This window comes from Lacerta agilis, chromosome 18 (genome assembly GCF_009819535.1).
Source record: "Lacerta agilis isolate rLacAgi1 chromosome 18, rLacAgi1.pri, whole genome shotgun sequence".
In the NCBI taxonomy this organism is placed as follows: Eukaryota; Metazoa; Chordata; class Lepidosauria; order Squamata; family Lacertidae; genus Lacerta; species Lacerta agilis.
This window is the reverse complement of record NC_046329.1, coordinates 9,469,009-9,490,077: the sequence shown is the minus strand read 5'-3', so window position 1 is coordinate 9,490,077 and position 21,069 is coordinate 9,469,009. Positions and strand designations below refer to the sequence as shown.

General features: G+C 46.3%; 1 protein-coding gene across 1 annotated transcript; it reads right to left on the bottom strand.

The window, feature by feature from the left end:
• Nucleotides 1–6,822: 6,822 nt before the first annotated feature.
• Nucleotides 6,823–20,783, bottom strand: HMG20B (high mobility group 20B). Its single transcript, XM_033136843.1, has 9 exons — nt 20,703–20,783; nt 19,956–20,061; nt 18,004–18,207; nt 16,083–16,203; nt 15,364–15,410; nt 12,543–12,621; nt 11,238–11,453; nt 8,510–8,642; nt 6,823–7,012 (listed from the first exon to the last, which is right to left on the bottom strand). The coding sequence occupies exons 1-9, from the start codon at nt 20,738–20,740 to the stop codon at nt 7,000–7,002; spliced, it is 957 nt and encodes a 318-aa protein (XP_032992734.1). The 5' UTR covers nt 20,741–20,783; the 3' UTR covers nt 6,823–6,999.
• Nucleotides 20,784–21,069: the final 286 nt, after the last annotated feature.

Sequence of the window (21,069 nt, the reverse complement as noted above, 5' to 3'; positions counted from 1 at the left end):
TTGGCACTATCTTAACTACACAGACTGGCAGCGGCTCTCCTGTTTCATCATCACAATTTATCATTTATACTCCTCCCATTTGGCTGGACCTCCCCAGCCACCCTGGGCAGCTCCCAACAGAATATTAAAAACACGATGAAAACATCAAACATTAAAAACTTCCCTAAACAGGGCTGCCTTTCATTTCAATGAAAATGAAAACAAAACAAAATAAAGTCATTTGACCCCTCCAATTAGACTCATTGTATTCATGTTTCTACATTTTTTTCTAGATTGATTTATTTGTATACTCCCCCCCCCCAATATGGAAAAATTCATTATACTTCTTTTGAAGGATCATTCTATTCCTGCCAGGATATATTTCTTACAGTATTACTTTTCAATAGTACTCTTCTCAATTGCCTTAAAGCAAGGCTTCACCCCCCCCCCCCGCCCCCCATTAATAGCCTATCTGTCACATGAAAGGGAGTGGGAGGGGAGAGGACTCCCAATTCCTTCCTTCCCCATCTCATCCCATTGCCCCCCCCATCAGACTCTCTTCAGGGAGCACCCCCCCCCCACCATAACAGACCTCTTCTCCCATTGTATTCAATCGTGGGCTCTCCCTCCCTCAATCCCTGGTTTGGTCTTCAATTTGAGTGGTCTTCAAATCTCCCCCCCCCCCCAAAAAAAACAAGCCGACGTTCTCCTAGCCCACTCCATAGGCAACCCACTCAGCTCCAACCTCCTGCAATAATACCCTCTCCATGACAGAAAATCAGGGAGGGGCATAGCTGTCAACTTTTCCCTTTTATTAAGGGAAATTCCCTTATTCCGAATAGGATTCCTCGTGAGAAAAGGGGAAAGTTGACAGCTACGGGGAGGGGTCCTTCAACCAACCAACCCCCCCTCTCCTTCTCATCCACCCACCTAATTACTCTCACTGTCACCCATCCAGAAGACATCTCCACATCATCATCGTTATTAATATTAAAATTTATTACAGCCCCCCCCCAAATTAAAGCACAGGCTCACCCTGCCCAATTTATTACAGCCCCCCCCCCCCCCGGCTCACAGGCTCAACCTCTGCAACCCTGCTATGAGAAACTGGGGGGGGGACACATCATCCAACCCCCCCCACTCCAATCATCCTTCTCCTCACCCAATTAGCAACCCCCTCAAAAACACACACACACACACAGAGCAGGGGACACCCCCAATAACACAGACAGCCCCCCATATTAAAGCACCCCCCAAAACCCTGCAGCTGGAAATGATGGGCGGGAGGATGGAGAGAATGAGTGGAAATCCCACTCCCCACCCCCCACCCCACATCCTTCTCCACTTCTGCAAAAAAAACCCAAAAAAATAACACCCCTCCCCACTGGTTTAAAGCCCCCCCCCCATTATTACAGGAAAGTGGGTATTGAGGGAGAGAGGGGGGTGCCTTGTAATTCATTCCCCACCCCACCCTCTTCCCTCTGAACCTTCTCAGCCCATAGACCAACCCCCCCATTTAAAAACAAGCAGGTTCCCTCCATGGGGGGGGCCACCCCCATAACCAATTGCATTAAAACACAGGCTCTTCTCCCCCCCCCCCGTTGCATAAATTTTTTGGGGGGTGTTTCCGTCTTCCCAACCCCCCCTGACAGTGGGGGGAGGGGAGAAAGGGGGGCCGGGAGCCCAATTATGAAACCTGCCCCCCCGGCTTCTCACCTCTCACCTGCCTTCAGCCACAGTCGTCCAATATGGCGTCGGTCTTGCTCTCTCTCTTCTGCCCTCGGCCCCGCCCACTCCCGACGCGTGGCCACGCCCACCGCCCCGCCCTCCTTTCGTCCCCGTGTCTCGCTCACTCAGCGAGCCCAGCGCGCGCGGGGCATCACGGGAGGCCGGCGCGCTGCGTCACGCCTCCTCCCCGCCCCCTCCGCTCTCCCATTGGCCGCGTTCGAATCAATACAAAAAAAAATAAGCCGGGGGTGGGGTGGGGTGGGAGATGACGGGACGCAGCGCGTCGCCGTTGCCCCTGGCAACCCGCGGCCTAGCTGCGCCCCGCGAAGCCTATCCTCGCGTGAAGAAAACAAAACAAAACGAATAAACTAAATGCGTAATAAAAATTTAAAAACGTGCACCGCAAAAAGCATAAAAGTGGATGCAGGGAATGTTAGGATGGGGCTTCCCAAGGAGACCAGGCTCCATTTATTTTAGAGCATTTTGGACACACACACACTCAGGGCTGTTTTATAGATGTGTTTTTTCAGCAAAAAAAAAAGGGTGTGTGTGTCTCCAAATAGGCTTTTTACATACAGTAAAGCCCACTGGATTCAAAAGGAAGGACTACTCTGAGTAGTGTTATAAGAATTACGAGGGGGGGAAGGCGATGCCAGGGCATGTCCAGTTTTACCATTTTAGCCATGAACAGAGAGGGGTAACTGGACTGGAGATGAGGCCCAATTCACCAGTTCCCAGAATCCTCCTCTTCGACGCCATGATCCACTGGCACGGCTTTCAAACATCTTCCTCTTCATTCCATTTGCAAATCACCCCTCAGGAATTTATCACCTACCACCCCTCAGATCACCTATCACCTTCCACAGCCCAGCAGGGCTGTCAATCTGCTCCTTTGATGAGCTAGCAGCTATTGTCTCACATAAGAAGGAGGGGAGAGAAACTCATCTCAATGACAGCTGTCAGACTCAAAAACCATAATATTATTGTAAATATCCCTTGCCCTGCTGAGTGATACTGGAGTTATATTTTGTTCTCTTAATTGCTTTATTGATACACTGATGCTCTCTATTTGAAACAATGTATAACGCTACAAAATTTCCCCTTCCGAGTGTAACCAATGTTTATGTCAGACTTCCCTTTCTGAATCTTTTCTATTTAGCTGATACTGTAACCTTAATGCTATAACCCCAATACGTTAGAATTGTTTTGCTATATTTGACAGATGTTTTAAGAGTGTAATTTTTATAACCATGTTAGATTTCTCTTCTGTAATAAGGGAATTATATTGTTTGAAACCTACCACTCCCATACCACGGTGACACCTAGTCTGTCTGCTTAGATAGGACACAATTACACATGGACAGTAATGTTATTCATTAATGAAGAAAAAACATCCTGAACATGAATTTCACACCCACCCATATTGTAAGCCATTGCCGGGAAAGGTGTGAGAATTCCAGACAGTCGCTAATCGCTCCACCATCTCAAAGGTCCACTTCAGAAAAGAAGATAAGGGGGAAAATATTTGACATCCCTCCACATCAAAAGAACACCCATATAGCACCTATTATTTCCATGAACTATCCAATTTCCGTGTAAGACCCTTGTTTTTCACGCCTTCCAGCCACCATTGGATTGTATGGGAATAGGAGGGTATAAATATTAAGGGTTCCCATTCATCGGGGCCCTTTCCTTTTTCTTAGAAGGCAGGGACCCTACAGCTGTAGTTTTTTCTGTGTCTCAATAAAGGATCAGTATTGTTTTGCCTGATCAACATTGTTGGTCTCTGTCATTTTTTCCCGACCGGAGCTTTGAACCTAGAATCAACTATTGAGTCTCCGTATCGCCACAGACTTCCATATGAAGCAGTGGCATTTCAGGTAATTCTTATAACAGTAGGCTTGGTTAGGAATGCACAGGCAAGCTCGGACTTGTTTCGAGGGAATGGAAAAACGGCCGACGCTTTAAAAACAACGCCCTCCTTGCAAAATGGGAGGTTTGCTTAACCTGCATATTTATTCCGCCTTTCATAATCGGCAACCTAAATATCATCAGGAATCATTGAGGGATGGCCGCATGGTGCCACCTGTCAGCTGCCATTTGACACGATTACAGCCACTATATCCATCACGGCACTCTGCACATGCTCAAAGGAACATCTATAATGTTGTTGTTTTAGATTCCATTTATGAATAACTTCCTATATAAAAACTTCCTATATAAAGCATCTCAAAGCGACATGCAGCAACCACGGCCATTTCATAAAACAACTAGGCCTACAGTTATTTTAAAAAAAAATTATTGGAAAGCTTGCTTGCTGAAGAGCGGGATAAACCGCTCCCCTATTTTTATTTTTATTTTAAATAACTTATTCTGAGCCGGTGCAGTATGCATGATCTGTCCTTGCACCAACAGCTCCTTCCAGAGCAAAAGGAAGACATAAGGCCCCTGTACCTATTTTAAAAATATTATTAAGTAAACTCCCATCTAGAAGGCGTCAACAAGAACATGGAAGAAAACTCCTTTAACCTGTTTGTAGGTTCACTTCTTCTTCAGAGGTAGCAAAGCCAAGGATGTGAGTCATCATTTAGCCTTCAAAACACTTTATATCATTATTCAGTTGTGGCAAGACAAGAGCTCAATTATTTGCAAGGAGGAAGATTTTATAGGCACACTTTTTTTTTGGTCACACCGTGAATTGCCAATGCGATCTCTTATTTTTCGTAATTATAATTTGATTTTCAGTTATACATTTAAAACGGCCTCTCTTTTTTGGGAGGGAGTGGGGTCTATAAAACTACGTTAGGGAATATTACCCGTGCAAAACTACCTCTTTCGTGACTCGTTTTCCGCGTCGATGCAAGCTGTGGCCCCGCAATAAAAATTAAGAGCGATCCTTACGGTAAAAAGCGAGCACTATTGAAATGAAATTCGTATGGTGTGTTGTTGTCTAAGATGCAAGCTACCGTACTTCCTGCAAGTTCCATCCCAGACTCGAAATCAGACAATTACTTAGGGAGGTCTGTGTTTTAAAAAGTTTTTATTTCATTTTAAAAAAAAATCCCTACACCCACAGAAGCAATATACCCACTTCCCTCGTTGCTAAAATAGCTTTTTTTCTGTTGCCGTCGTTCAACGCGCAACGCTAAGAAAATACAAGATTCAGAAAGTCTATATATGAGCGTCAGAGCTAATTCATCACACGGCAAGAGACACAGACAAGACAGGATTTCTCCTCCCTCTCTTTCTCATGAGAAAGAGGACCGAGAGCGTACTAAAACTAAGGCGGATTAATCCAAATTTTGTGCCAAGGAAACTCGAGATCCTCCGCTGACAAACCGGACCGTTCTGCATTCTGCAACGTAAACCGTGGTTATGAAACCATGGTCCCTGGGCTTAGCGTTACGGCCAAAGGCAGGGGTCATAGTTTTGTTTCGATCCAAATAAATCATGATCGGTAATCCCTTGGGCTGATCAATGTAGTTTAGAGTTAAATAAACCACAAACCAGAGTTAGCATACAATGCGAAACCAGGGTTATGGCTCATTTCTCCTGAACAAGGAACCATGGCGCACATTGCTTGATCGAAGTAAACCATGGTTTAGGCTTCGCCATATGTGAAAAAACGGCCAAGTCCTGCCAGCTGATTTCATTCTGCAAATTAAGCAAAATTACGCATATACATTTACCCACAAATTATCCTTCTCCTTCCTCCTCTTGGGAAGCGGGAAAAGGGCTTTGAAACCACCACCCCCCCACGATACTGGGGACCTCTCTTTCATTTCCTGCTCCACTGAAAATGAGGAGAGCAAGAAACTATTATATGCGGTTGCAATCGAAATTATTCAATTGCAAATCATGTTCATCATCGAAATCTACAAACTTTCAGCTGATTGCAAGGAGCAAATAATTTGACACGGCGGATGCTTCAAGCAGGTTCCCCCAAATTCAGCTGAAAACGCGTCTTCGATTTGGGGAAGTCTGTGAATTCTGATAACAACCCTGATTTGCAATGGGGAGGGGGGCTGAATAATTTTTGATTACAACGGTCTATAAAAAGCACAAAAGCCTGGATTCTTAGATCGATGAAATCAGGGTCTACTTTTGTTTTAAAAAAATTATTTTATTTATTGACCCTACCAATTTTTTTTTCAAATGTGAAAATTCCAGGAAATTAACCCTAAGAATAAATAGGTCGAGGCAGTGATACAGCTCAGTGGTGGTCGGCAGACCAGAATAGTGCAGATAAAAATGTCTGGCTAGATCCTGCTATATAGACAAACCTGAGAGTGAAGTCCCATTAATCTCAGTGGGTCTTACTCCCAAGTAGCCTTGCCTTCGACCGCACTGTAAAAGCATGATTTTTCAGGCAGGTCTTTTCCACTCTAAAAGTCCTGGAAAGCCACTGACTGACTCTAGCAATTGTGGGCTGGATCTCAACCCACAATACACGGTCCCTTTACCTAGAAAGGAACGGGATCTGTGTAGCTCAGGGACTTTGCACGGAGAAGATTCCAGGTTTCATGTCTGGCCTAAAACCCAACACTTCTTTGGGGGCCCCTGCAAAAATTTAATCTGCATTTCCGACACAGTGCATGCCCTGTTTGCATCATATCTTAGTCAGGAAATTATCGTGAATTAATTAATTTGTCCCCGCGAGCAACTGTGCCGCAAGTCCTGACTCTGGGCTGGCTGGCTGGCTGGCCATGCCGTGAAAATGGCGGCGTTTAAAACAGCTCCGTTCGAATCCTTGAGAAATCTAGCCGATGCAAAAATGGTGCTCTTTTCTGTTTAAGAAACAGCAGGGGAGGCGCAGAAAAATAACCCTTTGAGAGGAAGGGGCAAAGGCGTATCCATCACTTATTATCAATTAGGCTGTTTGGAAGGAAGAACACCCTACGGATTTTTTGCCGCAATGTGCACACCGAAGTTCTCGTCGCAATATAACCCCAAAACACCAGTGGCAAAAAATTGGGATTCGAGTGGTGGTCGTCCTTCCCCGAAAAGAACCGCAGAATCCCGGAGGTTGAGGAACCTTTGCACCACCACGATTTTTTTCCCTAATGTCCTAAAACATATAACCGCCCTGATGGACAAGCTTTGAGGAGGAAGGGGGAATAAGGAGAGGGGGAGAAGGTTGCTCCCGGAACATCTCAGGAGCACAGAAGAGGCACAGTTAGAGAGGAGAGGTCTGGAAGGCGGAGGCAGACGCATGCAGGGAGACTTCCGAGGCGACGCAGCACATCAGAGTTGTGCGAAGTTTTCGAGTTGCGCCGGGAGGTCTGTGGCTGCTCACAAGTGTTCACTGGAAGAGAGAGAGTGGGGAGATAAACAATAGAACCACCATGATCATAATTTTATTATGTATACCCCGCCCATGAGGCAGGGTTTCCCCAGCCACTCCAACAAAATATTAAAAATACAATAAAACACCAGTCATTAAAAACTTCCCTAAACAGGGCTGCTTTCAGGTGTCTTCTCAAAGTTAGGTAGTTATTTCCTTGACATCTGACGGGAGGGCGTCACCACCGAGAAGGCCCTCTGCCTGGTTCCCTGTACCACTTCTCGCAGGGAGGGAACCGCCAGAAGGCCCTCGGGAGATGGACCCCGGTGTCCGGGCAGAACGATGGGGAGTGGAGACGCTTCTTCAGGTATCCTGAGCCAAGGCCACCCCATGCTTAATTTGCTTGTGATAAAATTTTCTAGTGCCCTGGGTGCGACATATTTGTAAAGCATGGGTAAGGATAAATCCTTTGCCACCCAATGGCTGCATCCCCTTTGGCATAATCTTTCAGGGGCCGGATGCCAGCGGTGGGCAGGCTATAGAGTTCTCCCCGGGGTGGTGCATGCTCTGGTTATCTCCCGCTTGGACTACTGCAATGCACTCTACGTGGGGCTGCCTTTGAAGGTGATCCGGAAACTGCAACTAATCCAGAATGCGGCAGCCAGACTGGGGACTGGGAGTGGTCACCGAGACCATATAACTCCAGTCCTGAAAGACCTGCATTGGCTCCCAGGATGTTTCTGAGCACAATTCAAAGGGTTGGTGCTGATCTTGAAAGCCCTAAACGGCCCAGTAAACCTGAAGGAGCGTCTCCACCCCCATCGTCCAGCCCTCCTCCCGAAGGCCTTCTGGCGGTTACCTCCCTGCAAGAAGTGAGGTTACAGGGAACCAGGCAGAGGGCCTTCTTAGTGGTGGCGCCAGCCCCGTGGAACGCCCTCCCGGCAGATGTCAAAGAGATCAAGAACTACTTAACTTTCAGAAGTTACCCATAGATCTCAGGGCGGTTCGCAAGATAAAACAGCAATATAAAACCCATAAAATACACAACATAATTTACAACTCCAGGACCCCCCTCCTCTGAAGGTCCCCCTGCCTCTCAGCGCCCCCCCAACAATCCCACCGCCCCACCTCCAGGGGGTACTACTGCTCCCTTCAAGAACCACGGATGAAGAAGTGCATCTCTTTGTTCTGCCCTCTTTACCTAAACCCCCAACCAGCATTCGCAGCAGAAATAGGGAAACCCGAAGCCCTCCAGATAAGGCTGGACTCCAACTCCCATCAGCCTCAGTCAACACTTCCCACAGCCAGGAATGTTGGGAGTTGGAGTCCAAGACCACAGGTTCCCGCCACTCTAGCGCCACCTACTGCTGGGCTCCCTGCCTTCCGCCCATTGGACTGCCGGCCGCCACTTCTCCCCACCTCTCCCCACGACTGGCTTAATTTGCAAAGGGCCCACCTCCTCTCGGGACGCGACAGCCCCCTTCCCGACCCTCCGGCCGCGACCCGCGCACGGCTCACCTGGCGATGCGAGACAGAATCTCCTTGACCCGCACCACGAGCCTCTCGTTCTGCACCGGGTTGCTCTCGATGGCGCTGTGGAGCTTCGCCATGTAGAAATCGAGGGTGTTCAACGTAGGGGTCTCCCCGGTGCCTGGGGGAGAAAAAAAAAACCGATCAGCTAACCGCTGACCCCCATCGCACTCTGCAAACTGCACTCTGCCCATATTGCTATTATTATTTAGGTCCCAGGGTGGGTATATATACCATATATACCCGAGTATAAGCCGACCCGAATATAAACCGAGTCACCTAATTTTCCTACAAAAACCTGGGAAAGCTTATTGACTCGAGTATAAGCCGGTTCACCTTTGCCGCTGTGGTGGAGGAGGAGGAGGAGGAACAAGCAGCCCGAAAGCAACCCTTTGGGCTGCTCCTTCCTCTTCTTCCTTTGCCAAGTTTGCATTTATGCGAGCAGTTCAGGAATGGAACAAGCTGCCTAGGGAGAGTAAAGAACCGCTGTTCTTGTACACTTCTTAAGGAATGGTTGACTGGGGAGAGCGGGTGGCGGCACGAGCGGAGAGAAAGGGCTTCTTTCTCGTCACCCCCACCACCCGCCTCACTCGAGTATAAGCCGAGGGCAGCTTTTTCAGCACAAAAATGTGCTGAAAAACTAGGCTTATACTCAAGTATATATGGTATATACCCTCAGTCCTGGAAGTGTTCTAAGCTAGACCCCCTAGCACAGATGGGGCACAGATTCGGACAGGCACTCACCTTGGAGAGCTGTCCAATCAAATTTCTTCAGGCAAATTTTCTCTGTCCCGCCCTGTGTCCAAAAAGCATCATTGCGGCTAGAGGCTAATGTTCCCCCGGTAGAATTACGGATCTGGCGCAGGACACTTAAACTCTTGGCTTCGCCTAAACTCAAATCCCCCCCGGTCTAATATCCCTAGCGCTGCAAAATTGTCACAAGAGCACCTGGACTGGAATTGTCTATCGAAAACTTCACTCTGGTGGTTTACCACCACAACAGATACTCACTTTCAGTTTTCGTAAAGCAAACAGTCCAATTTGTCAGCGCCTAAACGATACCGATGTACGGAATGTACGGAAGTGAGAGCTGGACCATCAAGAAGGCTGATCGCCGAAGAATTGATGCTTTTGAATTATGGTGCTGGAGGAGACTCTTGAGAGTCCCATGGACTGCAAGGAGATCAAACTTATCCGTCCTTAAAGAAATCAGCCCTGAGTCCTCACTAGAAGGACAGATCCTGAAGTTGAGGCTCCAGTACTTTGGCCACCTCGTGAGAAGAGAAGACTCCCTGGGAAAGACCCTGATGTTGGGAAAGATGGAGGGCGCAAGGAGAAGGGGACGACAGAGGATGAGATGGTTGGACAGTGTTCTCGAAGCTACCAACATGAGTTTGGCCAAACTGCGAGAGGCAGTGAAGGATAGGGGTGCCTGGCGTGCTCTGGTCCATGGGGTCACGAAGAGTCGGACACGACTGAACGACTGAACAACAACAACAAAATGATATCAAGTGCCAGAACAACTTGGCCACAATAAGGACATTTTGCCCGTGGCGTGACTGTTTGCCACCTTCCCATTTTGACTCTCTGGCACCCTATCTGCATGACCTTGCAATTCCAAAATATAGATGCACTTTTACTCTCACGAGATTCAATGTCTTGCCCTCAGCTGGACTCGAGGGACGATTCCAACAGATCCCACACGAAAAACGCTTATGTCCCTGTGGAGATGGCAGCCCCGAATCGGCGGCTCATGCACTTCTGGCTTGCCCTCTTGATCAAGACTTGAGGAGTGAGATTATCACCCCTCTTTTATTGTCCGTTCCGGGTCGCCCAGCCACTGCCCCAGTGTCCTTTCTCTCGGCACATCAAGATGAGAAAGTGACAGCAAAGGTGGCAAGGTTTTTTTAGCCGGGGAAATCAGAATAAGGTCCACTTATTTGACGACTGATTCAAAACCCTAAAATGTATTTTATATACAGGTGGGTAGCCGTGTTGGTCAAAACAAAACAAAATAAAAAAATCCTTCCAGTAGCACCTTAGAGACCAACTAAGTTTGTTCTTGGTATGAGCTTTCGTGTGTATCTGAAGAAGTGTGCATGCACACGAAAGCTCACACCAAGAACAAACTTAGTTGGGTCTCTTAAGGTGCTACTGGAAAGAATTTTTTATTTTATTAATGTATTTTATATAACTGACTTGTTTATTTCTACTCTTTGAATATCGTACTGTTGTTTTATTGCTATGGCCGATAGCTGATGCAAATGAAGATTCATTCATTCATCCATCCATCCATCCATTCATTTATCAATCCATCCATCCATCCATCCATTCATTCATTTATCCATCCATCCATCCATCCATCCATTCATTCATCCATTCATCCATCCATTCATTTATCCATTCATTCATTCATCCATCCATCCATCCATCCATCCATCCATCCATCCATCCATTCATTCATCCATCCATTCATTTATCCATTCATCCATCCATCCATCCATCCATCCATCCATCCATCCATTCATTCATTCATCCATCCATTCATCCATCCATCCATCCATTCATTCATTCATTCATCCATCCATTCATTTATCCATTCATCCATCCATCCATCCATTCATCCATTCATCCATCCATCCATTCATTCATTCATTCATTCATTCCGGCGTGGGCCGTAGACATGTCCCGCCCGGTGGGACCCACCCAGCCGTACCTGGGATCGGCAGGCTGGCAAAGCTGGCGGTCAGGGCCTGGCGCACCGTCTGCAGCTGCTTCTGCAGGGCGAGGGTCTGCCTCTCTTCCAGAGCCAGCTCTTGCTCCAGGCGTTCTTTGGCGCAGCTCATGTTCTCCGTGTGCTTCTGCAAGATGGAGTTCTGCTCCTCAAACTCCGTGTTCACCTTGCGCAGGCGCCGAAGCTCCGCTTCCCGAGCTGGCGAAACAAGCGGACAACATAGTTGGAACAAGAAATTTGCGGGCGCCCTTCATGGGGAATTCTGTGGGTGCTCAGGCAGCCAGGGCAATTCATAGAATCATAGAATCCTAGAGTTGGAAGAGACCCCAAGGGCCATCCAGTCCAACCCCCTGCCAAGCAGGAAACACCATCAAAGCATTCCTGACAGATGGCTGTCAAGCCTCCGCTTCAAGACCTCCAAAGAAGGAGACTCCACCACACTCCTGGGCAGCAAATCCCACTGTCCAACAGCTCTCACTGTCAGGAAGTTCTTCCTAATGTTTAGGTGGAATCTTCTTTCTTGTAGTTTGAATCCATTGCCCCGTGTCCGCTTCTCTGGAGCGGCAGAAAACAACCTTTCTCCCTCCTCTATATGACATCCTTTGATATATTTGAACATGGCTATCCTATCCCCCCTTAACCTTCTCTTCTCCAGGCTAAACATACCCAGCTCCCTAAGCCGTTCCTCATAAGGCATCGTTTCCAGGCCTTGGACCATTTTGGCACCGTAATAATAATAATAATAATAACAACAACAACAACAATTCCCTAGCTAACAAAACCAGTGGTCAGGGATGATGGGAATTGTAGTCCCAAACATCTGTAGGGCTCTGTAGGGCCATCCTAGGAGCCTACGCAACACAGAACACTGTTGCTGCATGTAGGTTATATTTCATTCGTTTTCTATCTTATATTTTAGAAATGTACATCCAGGTTGTTGGTTTTTTCCTTTAAAATTTTTTTTTGGGGGCCCCCAAGAGAGTGGGGCCCTAAGCTATAGCTGATACATAAATCTGGTTGGAACCCCGGACTTTTGTAAGCCCACGACGGCCCGCTCGGTTCCTTAAATCAGTGTTTTTCAACCTTTTTTGGGCAAAGGCACACTTGTTTCACGAAAAAAATCACGAGGCACACCACCATTAGAAAATGTTAAAAAAATTTAACTCTGTGCCTATATTGACTATATATAAAGTAATTTTTCAATTTTTCCCACGGCACACCAGGCAACATCTCGCGGCACACTAGTGTGCCGCGGAAGAGTGGTGGAAAAACACTGGCTTAAATTACCTTTATTCTGGTCCAAGAACTCCTCGGTAAATATGGGGACGTCAAATGTGGAGAAGCCGTCGCTGCCGCCCTCTCCGAGCTGATTGAGAAGGAAACAGGGGAAGGGAAACAAGAGGAAAACGTCACATTATTTTCCCAGGGAAAATTTGGGGGTGAATTTGGGGAGTTGCGCATGTTTGGTTTTTTTGGAGGGCAGAAGTCAGGTGGAGAAAGTCTTAGGAAATCGTTTTCAGGATAGAAGAATTGAATATCGGACCCAGGAGGGGGTTCCGGATTAAGCAACAATTAGAATATTGAATGTGGTTGAATTTAAAATGATTTTAAGGGTTCCTGCGAGAGGGGAGCGGGGTTAAATTGCTCCCCCCCGGTGGGAGAGGGGGGAGTGGCGAAATGTTCAACCTTGTAATATTTCTGCTATTATTTGGGAAATCTTATAAATTTTTAATTAAAAAAACTGAATGTGCTGCAGAGGGAAGTTGGTTGTTTCCCCAGCAACATGTGACTGGCTGATTATCTGTCTGGAAACTGTAGAAATGGCTCCCTTTCCTTCAGAAGCTGCAGAAATGTGAGTTGAACCCCATAAAAACGGGGCTTTCCTTTGCAAAAGGAGCTTTGCTTTTCTCCCTTTGCAAAAAAAAGCTGCAAAACATTTAGCTGATCCTAAAAAACAACAACAGGGCTTTTCCCTTTGCAAAAAAAGCTACAAAACTTTTAGCTGATCCTCTGAAGAAGTGTGCATGCGCACGAAAGATACCAGGAACAAACTCAGTTGGTCTCTAAGGTGCTACTAGAAAGAATTTTCGATTTTGTCTCAAAAAAAACCGGAGCTTTTCCCTTTGCAAAAAAAGCTGCAAAACTTTTAGCTGATCCTCAAAAAAACCGGAGCTTTTCCCTTTGCAAAAAAAAGCTGCAAAACTTTTAGCTGATCCTCAGAAAAACAGGGCTTTTAGAGGAGGAAAACCAGAAAAATATTTTTTTTTTCTGGTTTCCTCCTCTAAAAACGAGGTGCGCCCTATTGAGCGAAAAATACGGTAAATGTTATCTGAAAAAAATATTGTTTTACTTAACTTAGGGAAGCGGTTATAGGCTATCAGTAATGATGCTGGGAATCAATTTTATATTATAGAAGGTTAGAAAGAAGAAATAATGAGAAGTATATTTGAAAATATGAAACTGCCAGTGTAGACTGACATTGAATTTCAGAAGGAAGAGACCGAGGGAAGTCACCCTCAAAGATGCGAGAGAGGAAATATGAAAAGAACGTATAAGAAATTTTCATGTTTGTATTTGTATTTGTAATGTTTTGTTTTTATTATGTTGATAAAATGAATAAAAAAAAATATTTTAGGAAAAAAAGGAAATCGTTTTCTAAATCCCCGCAGTGCAGAAATGTAGCATTTCAGGGCCTTCATCCCGTGAAAATTACCTTTGGAGAACAAAACAACCACATCCCTGGACTCAAACCCTCAAGACTGGTAAATAAGGAGTAAAACATTCAACTCTTAAATAAAATAAATAAAAAGCTGCCCATTATTCTATTTCGTACACCCAAATCACTATCAGCCAATCAAGGACCCATTACCTTGAAGATATCATGCTTTATATAAAATGCCCGGAGAAATTATTATTATTTTTTAAAAAATCATCTATTTTTAGCTGTTTCTTGGGCCGTTCCCCCGCAGGAAATGACAGTTGAACTCCTGGCTGATAAAAGATTTTCACATCCGGCAGCCAAATTCGCTCTGTGAGCTAAGAAGCTCCGTTCCAGCTATGTTAACGCTTGCTAATTTTAATTTCAAAACCTTATTTAATGCTGTAAACTTTTTTTATAGGTCTTGTTTTTTCCAGAGGAAAGTGTTGGGTCTTATACCCAGGCTGTGCACACTGCAAAGGCCATTGGCTATATGCAATAAACTGATGGGATTGATTTTTTTAAAAAAAAACGTAGAAGCAAACTTGTAGCAGTGATGATGCTCCATAAATCCCAAAATCTGAATTAGGGAAACGCTCATTTTGGCCAAACGAAATGTTGTGGGGCGGCGGGCAAGCTTTAGAGTGCTTCAGAGCGCTTCTCTGGACTGATGAAGAACTCTGCAAATCTCTAAAGCTTGCATGCAAGAAAATGCGCTTTTGATAACAACAAAATTTAATTCTTTAAAGGAAGTTCTGGGGGGATGGGCTGATGAAGAACTCTGCAAATCTCCAAAGCTTGCATGCAAGAAAATGCATTTTTGATAACAACAAAATTTAATTCTTTAAAGGAAGTTCTGGGGGGATGGGCTGATGAAGAATTCTGCAAATCTCCAAAGCTTGCATGCAAGAAAATGCACTTTTGATAACAACAAAATTTAATTCTTTAAAGGAAGTTCTGGGGGGATGGGCTGATGAAGAACTCTGCAAATCTCCAAAGCTTGCGTGCAAGAAAATTTGCTCTTGATAATAACAACAATAAAATATAATTCTTTAAAGGAAGTTCTGGGGGGATGGGCTGATGAAGAACTCTGCAAATCTCCAAAGCTTGCGTGCAAGAAAATTTGCTCTTGATAATAACAACAATAAAATATAATTCTTTAAAGGAAGTTCTGGGGGGATGGGCTGATGAAGAACTCTGCAAATCTCCAAAGCTTGCATGCAAGAAAATTTGCTTTTGATAACGACAACAAAATTCTTAAAACAAAGGTCTGGGGGGATGGGCTGATGAAGAACTCTGCTAATCTCCAAAGCTTGCATACAAGAAAATTAGTTTTTAACAGAAGCAACAAAATTTAATTCTTAAAAAGAAGGTCTGAGATATTTCCCGAACTCTGATAGCTTGCTTTACCTTGTATCCGTTCAGCAGCGTGTTCACAATTCCTGAACCGGCATCCTCTGGAAGGTATTTTTTTAAAAAGCATTAATAATGTCAACAGAGAGTGGGGAGATGGTGACTCAACTGAGCACACAGAATGATTTGGAGAGCATAGGCAGGATTCCAGCCCATATCTTCCAAACCTGAGGCTCACCCTCTTTCTCATCTGCCTTTCCCAGCGCCTGGCTGCTAAATTTGCAATTTGCGCAGTGCTTACTAGCTCAAAGACACGACACAAAAGGAAAGGAGGGAGGAGGAGGAGGGAAAAGAAAAACAAGCGAACACGTCAGGAAAACGGTCACTCTTACATTGCCTCCTCCCCAAAAGTTTAATAAGGGCGAGAACTCCCCTTGAAGGAGGCCACCCCTTCTGTTTCTAGAGGAGTCGATGCTCTTGGGCACACCTGCCTTTTGGAAAGTGGCGGTCCCAGAACAGGAACTCACACAGAGACACAACAACCAGTCTTCTCCTCCTCCTCCTAACCCCGTATCTGCGCGTGAGAGGTGTCCATCTCATTCCTCCCACCCCAAACACAGCAGAAGTACCAAACCGCAGAGAAGACCAGCGGAGGGGCAGCGAGGGGGGAGCCAGAACAGAGACTCACGCTGAGCTGCAGCAGGCAGCCTCCTGCGTAGAGATGCAACTCAGTCACGGGCAGAACCAAATCCGAAAGGTCGGAAGACCCCCCTCACCTTTCTTGATCTTCTTCTCCTGCATCTTTTCGGCACACATCTTGTAGGCTTCGGACTGCTGGTACTCCCTCAGCTCCTTCATGTACTGCTGCTTCTCGCGCTCGGCCTCATCCAGGTAACGCTGGAACGGCGGAGGAAGAAGGGTCACACACACACACATACACACACCCCTGCGACCTCCAAGGACTGGCCTCTTTTCCAGCCCTTTACGCCCGACCAAACACCTACCCCAACCCTCTCCCCTCTAGCGGTGCCCAGAAATTGGTGGTTTACGGACTGAGGTTGAATCCTGACGAGACAGAAGTGCGCTCTGGTTTACGTCACGGTTGCGCCAGAAGCGGTTTAGCCCTGCTGGCCGCACGACACGGAAAGCTGTCTGCGGACAAACGCCGGCTCCCTCGGCCTGAAAGCGAGACGAGCGCCGCAACCCCAGAGTTGCCTTGGACTGGACTTAACCGCCCAGGAGTCCTTTACCTTTTAAAACTTATTAATAATAATAATAATTATTATTATTATTATTATTATTATTATTATTACAGGCATTGCCACCTCCATCTGGGAAGGCAGATCAGAACCACCATGGCTAAAAGCCCATCGACGACTCTCCTCCATGCAGTGGCGTAGCAAGGGGGGCGTAGGGGGCGGTGAGCCCCATAATGGAGGGGGTGACAAATTATCAAGGAACAATTACTGCCCTACTAGGGTGGTTCATAAAAAACTTTTTTTTTAATGCCTGCTCCGAAGGTCTTATCTGACTATACTAGGGATTATATAGCTATATATGAAATTTCATGCATATCGGTTAATATCTTGACCCTCCTCCACCAAAATAGCTGTTCACTTGGCTGTTTTCCTATGTCGTGAAGGCTGAAATTTCAGTTCAGCGGAGCACTTACTGTTCCCAACCCTAACCCCGTGGAAAGCCATCTAATTAGACTTTAATTTGATTTTGAGATGTTTTTAGCAGGTAATTTAATTATTGCTTGATTTTTATACCAATGTTATGTATCTGATGTTGGCCACCCTGAGCCAGACTTCGGCCGGGGAGGGCGGGATATAAATAAAAGTTTTTATTATTATTATTATTACTTGTTGTTATTCCTTTGTAAGAAAATATGAAATAACGTAAAACCATTTTTGCAGGGGGAGGGAATCAATGGGGGGGGAGGTGGCAAGAAATTTTCCGCACCGGGTACCACCTGAGCTTCCTACGCCTCTGGGGGGGAGGTGACAAAAAAAATTGCCCCCAGGTACCAATTTACAGTGAGAGATTTCACTTTCTTGGGTTCCATGATCACTGCAGATGGTGACAGCAGTCACGAAATTAGAAGACGCCTGCTTCTTGGGAGAAAAGCGATGACAAACCTTGACAGCATCTTCAAAAGCAAAGACATCACGTTGCCGACAAAGGTCCATATCGTTAAACCTATGGTTTTCCCAGTAGTGATGGATGGAAGTGAGAGCTGGACCATCAAGAAGGCTGATCGCCGAAGAATGGATGCTTTTGAATTCTGGTGCTGGAGGAGACTCTTGAGAGTCCCATGGACTGCAAGGAGATCAAACCTCTCCATTCTCAAAGAAATCAGCCCTGAGTGCTCACTAGAAGGACAGATCCTGAAGTTGAGGCTCCAGTACTTTGGCCACCTCATGAGAAGAGAAGACTCCCTAGAAAAGACCCTGATGTTGGGAAAGATGGAGGGCACAAGGAGAAGGGGACGACAGAGGATGAGATGGTTGGACAATGTTCTCGAAGCTACTAACATGAGTTTGGCCAGGCTGCGGGAGGCAGTGGAGGATAGGCGTGCCTGGCGTGCTCTGGTCCATGGGGTCACAAAGAGTCGGACACAACTGAACGACTGAACAACAACAACCAATTTACCTTGCTACGTCCCTGACTCCATGAAAATTAAGCCACTCTCACCTGCTTATCCACCGGCTGCAGTTTGCTCCACTCCGCGCCCAACATCTTCGTGATCTCCGGGAAGGGCAGGTCCGGGTGCTGCATGCGGATCCGCTCCCGCCGCTCGTTCAGGAAGCGGACGTATCCAGTCACCGGGGCCTTCGGCCCGTTCGGGAGGATCTTCTTCCTCTTCTTCCCTTTCGGCCAGCCCCTCTTCTTCACGGGCTACTCGGGAGAAAAACAGGAGACAGCTGAACACCCGCGGCCAGAACTCATACCGAGCAGGGAATTCCTGCTCGCGTTAGAAAGCAAACGCAGGTTTCTAGTCCTCATGGGGCTCAGAGCGTTGTTTGGAAGGGGGAACCTTCTGACGGTAAGAGCTGCCCTGCAAAGCTGCAAAATAATGTATTGTTTGATAGTACCAGCTGACGAAGGTGTCCACATCCAAACAGGGCCCTGTCCTGGTTTTTGACCCAGAATCGACTCTTAACTTCGGCTCAATACACGAAACGGCCATTCTGAGCATGGACTAATATGAATTTGTTTGTTACTGTTCCCTGTTTAGGGAAGTTTTTAAACTGTGATATTTTAAATGTATTTTAATATTTGATGGAAGCCACCCAGAGTGCCTGGGGAGACCCAGCCAGATGGGCGGGGTACAAATAATAAATTATTATTATTATTATTATTTAAAAACTTTTTGTATTCTTACACTGTAACGAATTATTGTGCCACACATATTATTGCGAGTTTGAAGCTGTAGTCTTTGTTTAAGTTTGCGTTCTTCAAGTTTGTAATTCTTTTCAGAATACGCACTTTTGTTTGGTTTTTTGACTCGTGAGTAGGATTTATTCCCACCATTGAAATTTACTGGCCAGAGTTCTTCGTGCACTTTTTTCTTGGTATATTTAATAACAAGAACACCCCGATTTATTTAGCAAAATAATTCCCGGCAGGCGGGCATCCGACTTCTGTTGGAAAACCTCCAGCGAAGGCAGACTTGCTGTCAAAAAGTTGAGTTGGAATCTATTTATGTATGGTCTGGTGGGAATGGGTGATTGGCTGATAGGCGTGGGAAACCGAACGACTGCAATTGGTCTTCCAGGAAAAAGCAAGGGGTGAGATGGCTAAAGATAGCTTTGCCATGTATAATGAGATAAGAACCCCACGTCTCTATTCAGACCAGGTCTCTCCGTGGTTTTGAGTTTGGTAATGAGTTGCAATTCAGCCATCTCACTTCAATCTCCCAGGTCTCAAAGTAGCTGTCTTATTACAAAAGAATTTCAGAAATTGACTGGAAAGAGAAGTTCGCTGAATTGCAACTAATCACCAAACTTAAAACCACGGAGAGACCTGGTCTGAACAGAGACATTGGGTTCTTATCTCATTATACATGACAAAGCAATCTTTAGCCATCTCACCCCTTGGTTTTTCCTGTAAGACCAATTCCAGTCGTTCACAGCCGTCAACAGGTTTCCCACACCTATCAGCCAATCCCCCATCTCCCACCACCCTTCTGAGTCATACCCCTCCCCACTCCCTCACTATATATAAGGGTCTGGTTACTTCTGTTCCAGTGTATCTGAAGAAGTGTGCATGCATACGAAAGCTCATACCAATGACAAACTTACCGGTAGTTGGTCTCTAAGGTGCTACTGGAAGGAATTTTTTTTATTTTGTTTTGAGCAGGAATTAAATATGTACTAAGTGCTTAAAAAATGTAATGTGGTTTTGTTTTGTTTTTAGGCAAGATTCCACCACAACCCCCCCCCCCCATTCCTCCACATCAGTATTGCAACCCGGTCATGCAGAGGTGCAGTAAAATCTGGCAGCCAGGGGAGGCAGAGGCAGGGTTTCTTGCCCCCACCCCAGGGAGAAAAAATCTGTACCCCCCAGGTGCCAAAATCCCAAGCAGGTCTGGGATGGGGGGGAAATCTCGTAGCCCAGACATATAGACGCACCAGGGGTCTCACCTCTTCTTCGCTGTGGGGCTTCTCCACAATCAGACGAGGGGCCTCGCCTTTCTCCTGCTTGATTGACACCAGGAAGCTCCCCGGTTGGGTTTTCCCCGCGGCGTTCCTGATACCAAAAAAAAAAAAGCAAGCACGCGAAAAAGGTTACACGGAAATGCAAATTTTCTGCAGATTTCCATCCATAAAAGGATTTTATTTTTTTCCTAAAAGACTCTACCGATTCGTCAACCCAGAAGAATTTATAAAAATTATCTCTTTGGTAACTGAACAAACGAACGCTCTGCCTTCCAAACGCTGGCGCTTCCGAAAAGTAAAAGATTTTATTTCTCGCATATGCCATGCCAAACCCTGGAAGACCTTAACTCTGGGGTTGTGGCGCTCATCTCGCTTTACTGGCCAAAGGAGCCGGTGTACAGTTTCTGGGTCATGTGGCCAGCAGGACTAAGCCGCTTCTGGCGAACCACAGCAGCGCATGGAAACGCTGTTTACCTTCCCGCCGGAGCGGGACCTATTTATCTACTTGCACTTTGACGTGCTTTCGAACTGCTAGGTGGGCAGGAGCAGGGACCGAGCAACGGGAGCTCGCCCTGTCCTTGCGGGGATTCGAACTGCCGACCTTCCAATCGGCAAGCCCTAGGCTCTGTGGTTTAGACCACAGCGCCACCCGCATCCCAAATATATATATATATATATATATATATATATATACACACACACACACCAACACAAAATACAGTCAATACTCACAGAGGCCCAGCCGCTTGCTGCTTGTTGCCGTGCGACATTTTCCGTTCGTTGGCGGTGAGGCGATCGCTCTTAACAGGGAACCTGAAAGAGACGACTCAGGACTTAATGCGAAATGGACAGGAGGAAAATGAGAGTGGGCCTGTTTCGCACGGGTCCCCTGGAACGTTTCGCACAGGGACCCCCTTTCTGTTTCAACGCACGGACTCTTTGCCGGGAAACCGTAGCGCTGAGCTGGTCCAACTCAGGGTAAACTTCGCAAGTGAAAGCATGGGGCGGGTTGCTCTAGATGTCCCCCTGAGGACCCTTCCCACTTTACAAGCCTATGATTCAACGCTGGAGGCAGGCACAGACCCTCCAAGCGTCCCTA

Coding starts and splice junctions, on each gene's coding strand:
- HMG20B (XM_033136843.1), bottom strand. CDS start 20,740: ATGTCGCACGGCAACAAGCAGCAAGCGGCTGGGCCTCT. Junction 20,062..20,702: donor CAGCAAGCGGCTGGGCCTCT/GTGAGTATTGAC, acceptor TTTTGGTATCAG/GAACGCCGCGGGGAAAACCC. Junction 8,643..11,237: donor TGCCAGCCTGCCGATCCCAG/GTACGGCTGGGT, acceptor TTTCTCCCCCAG/GCACCGGGGAGACCCCTACG.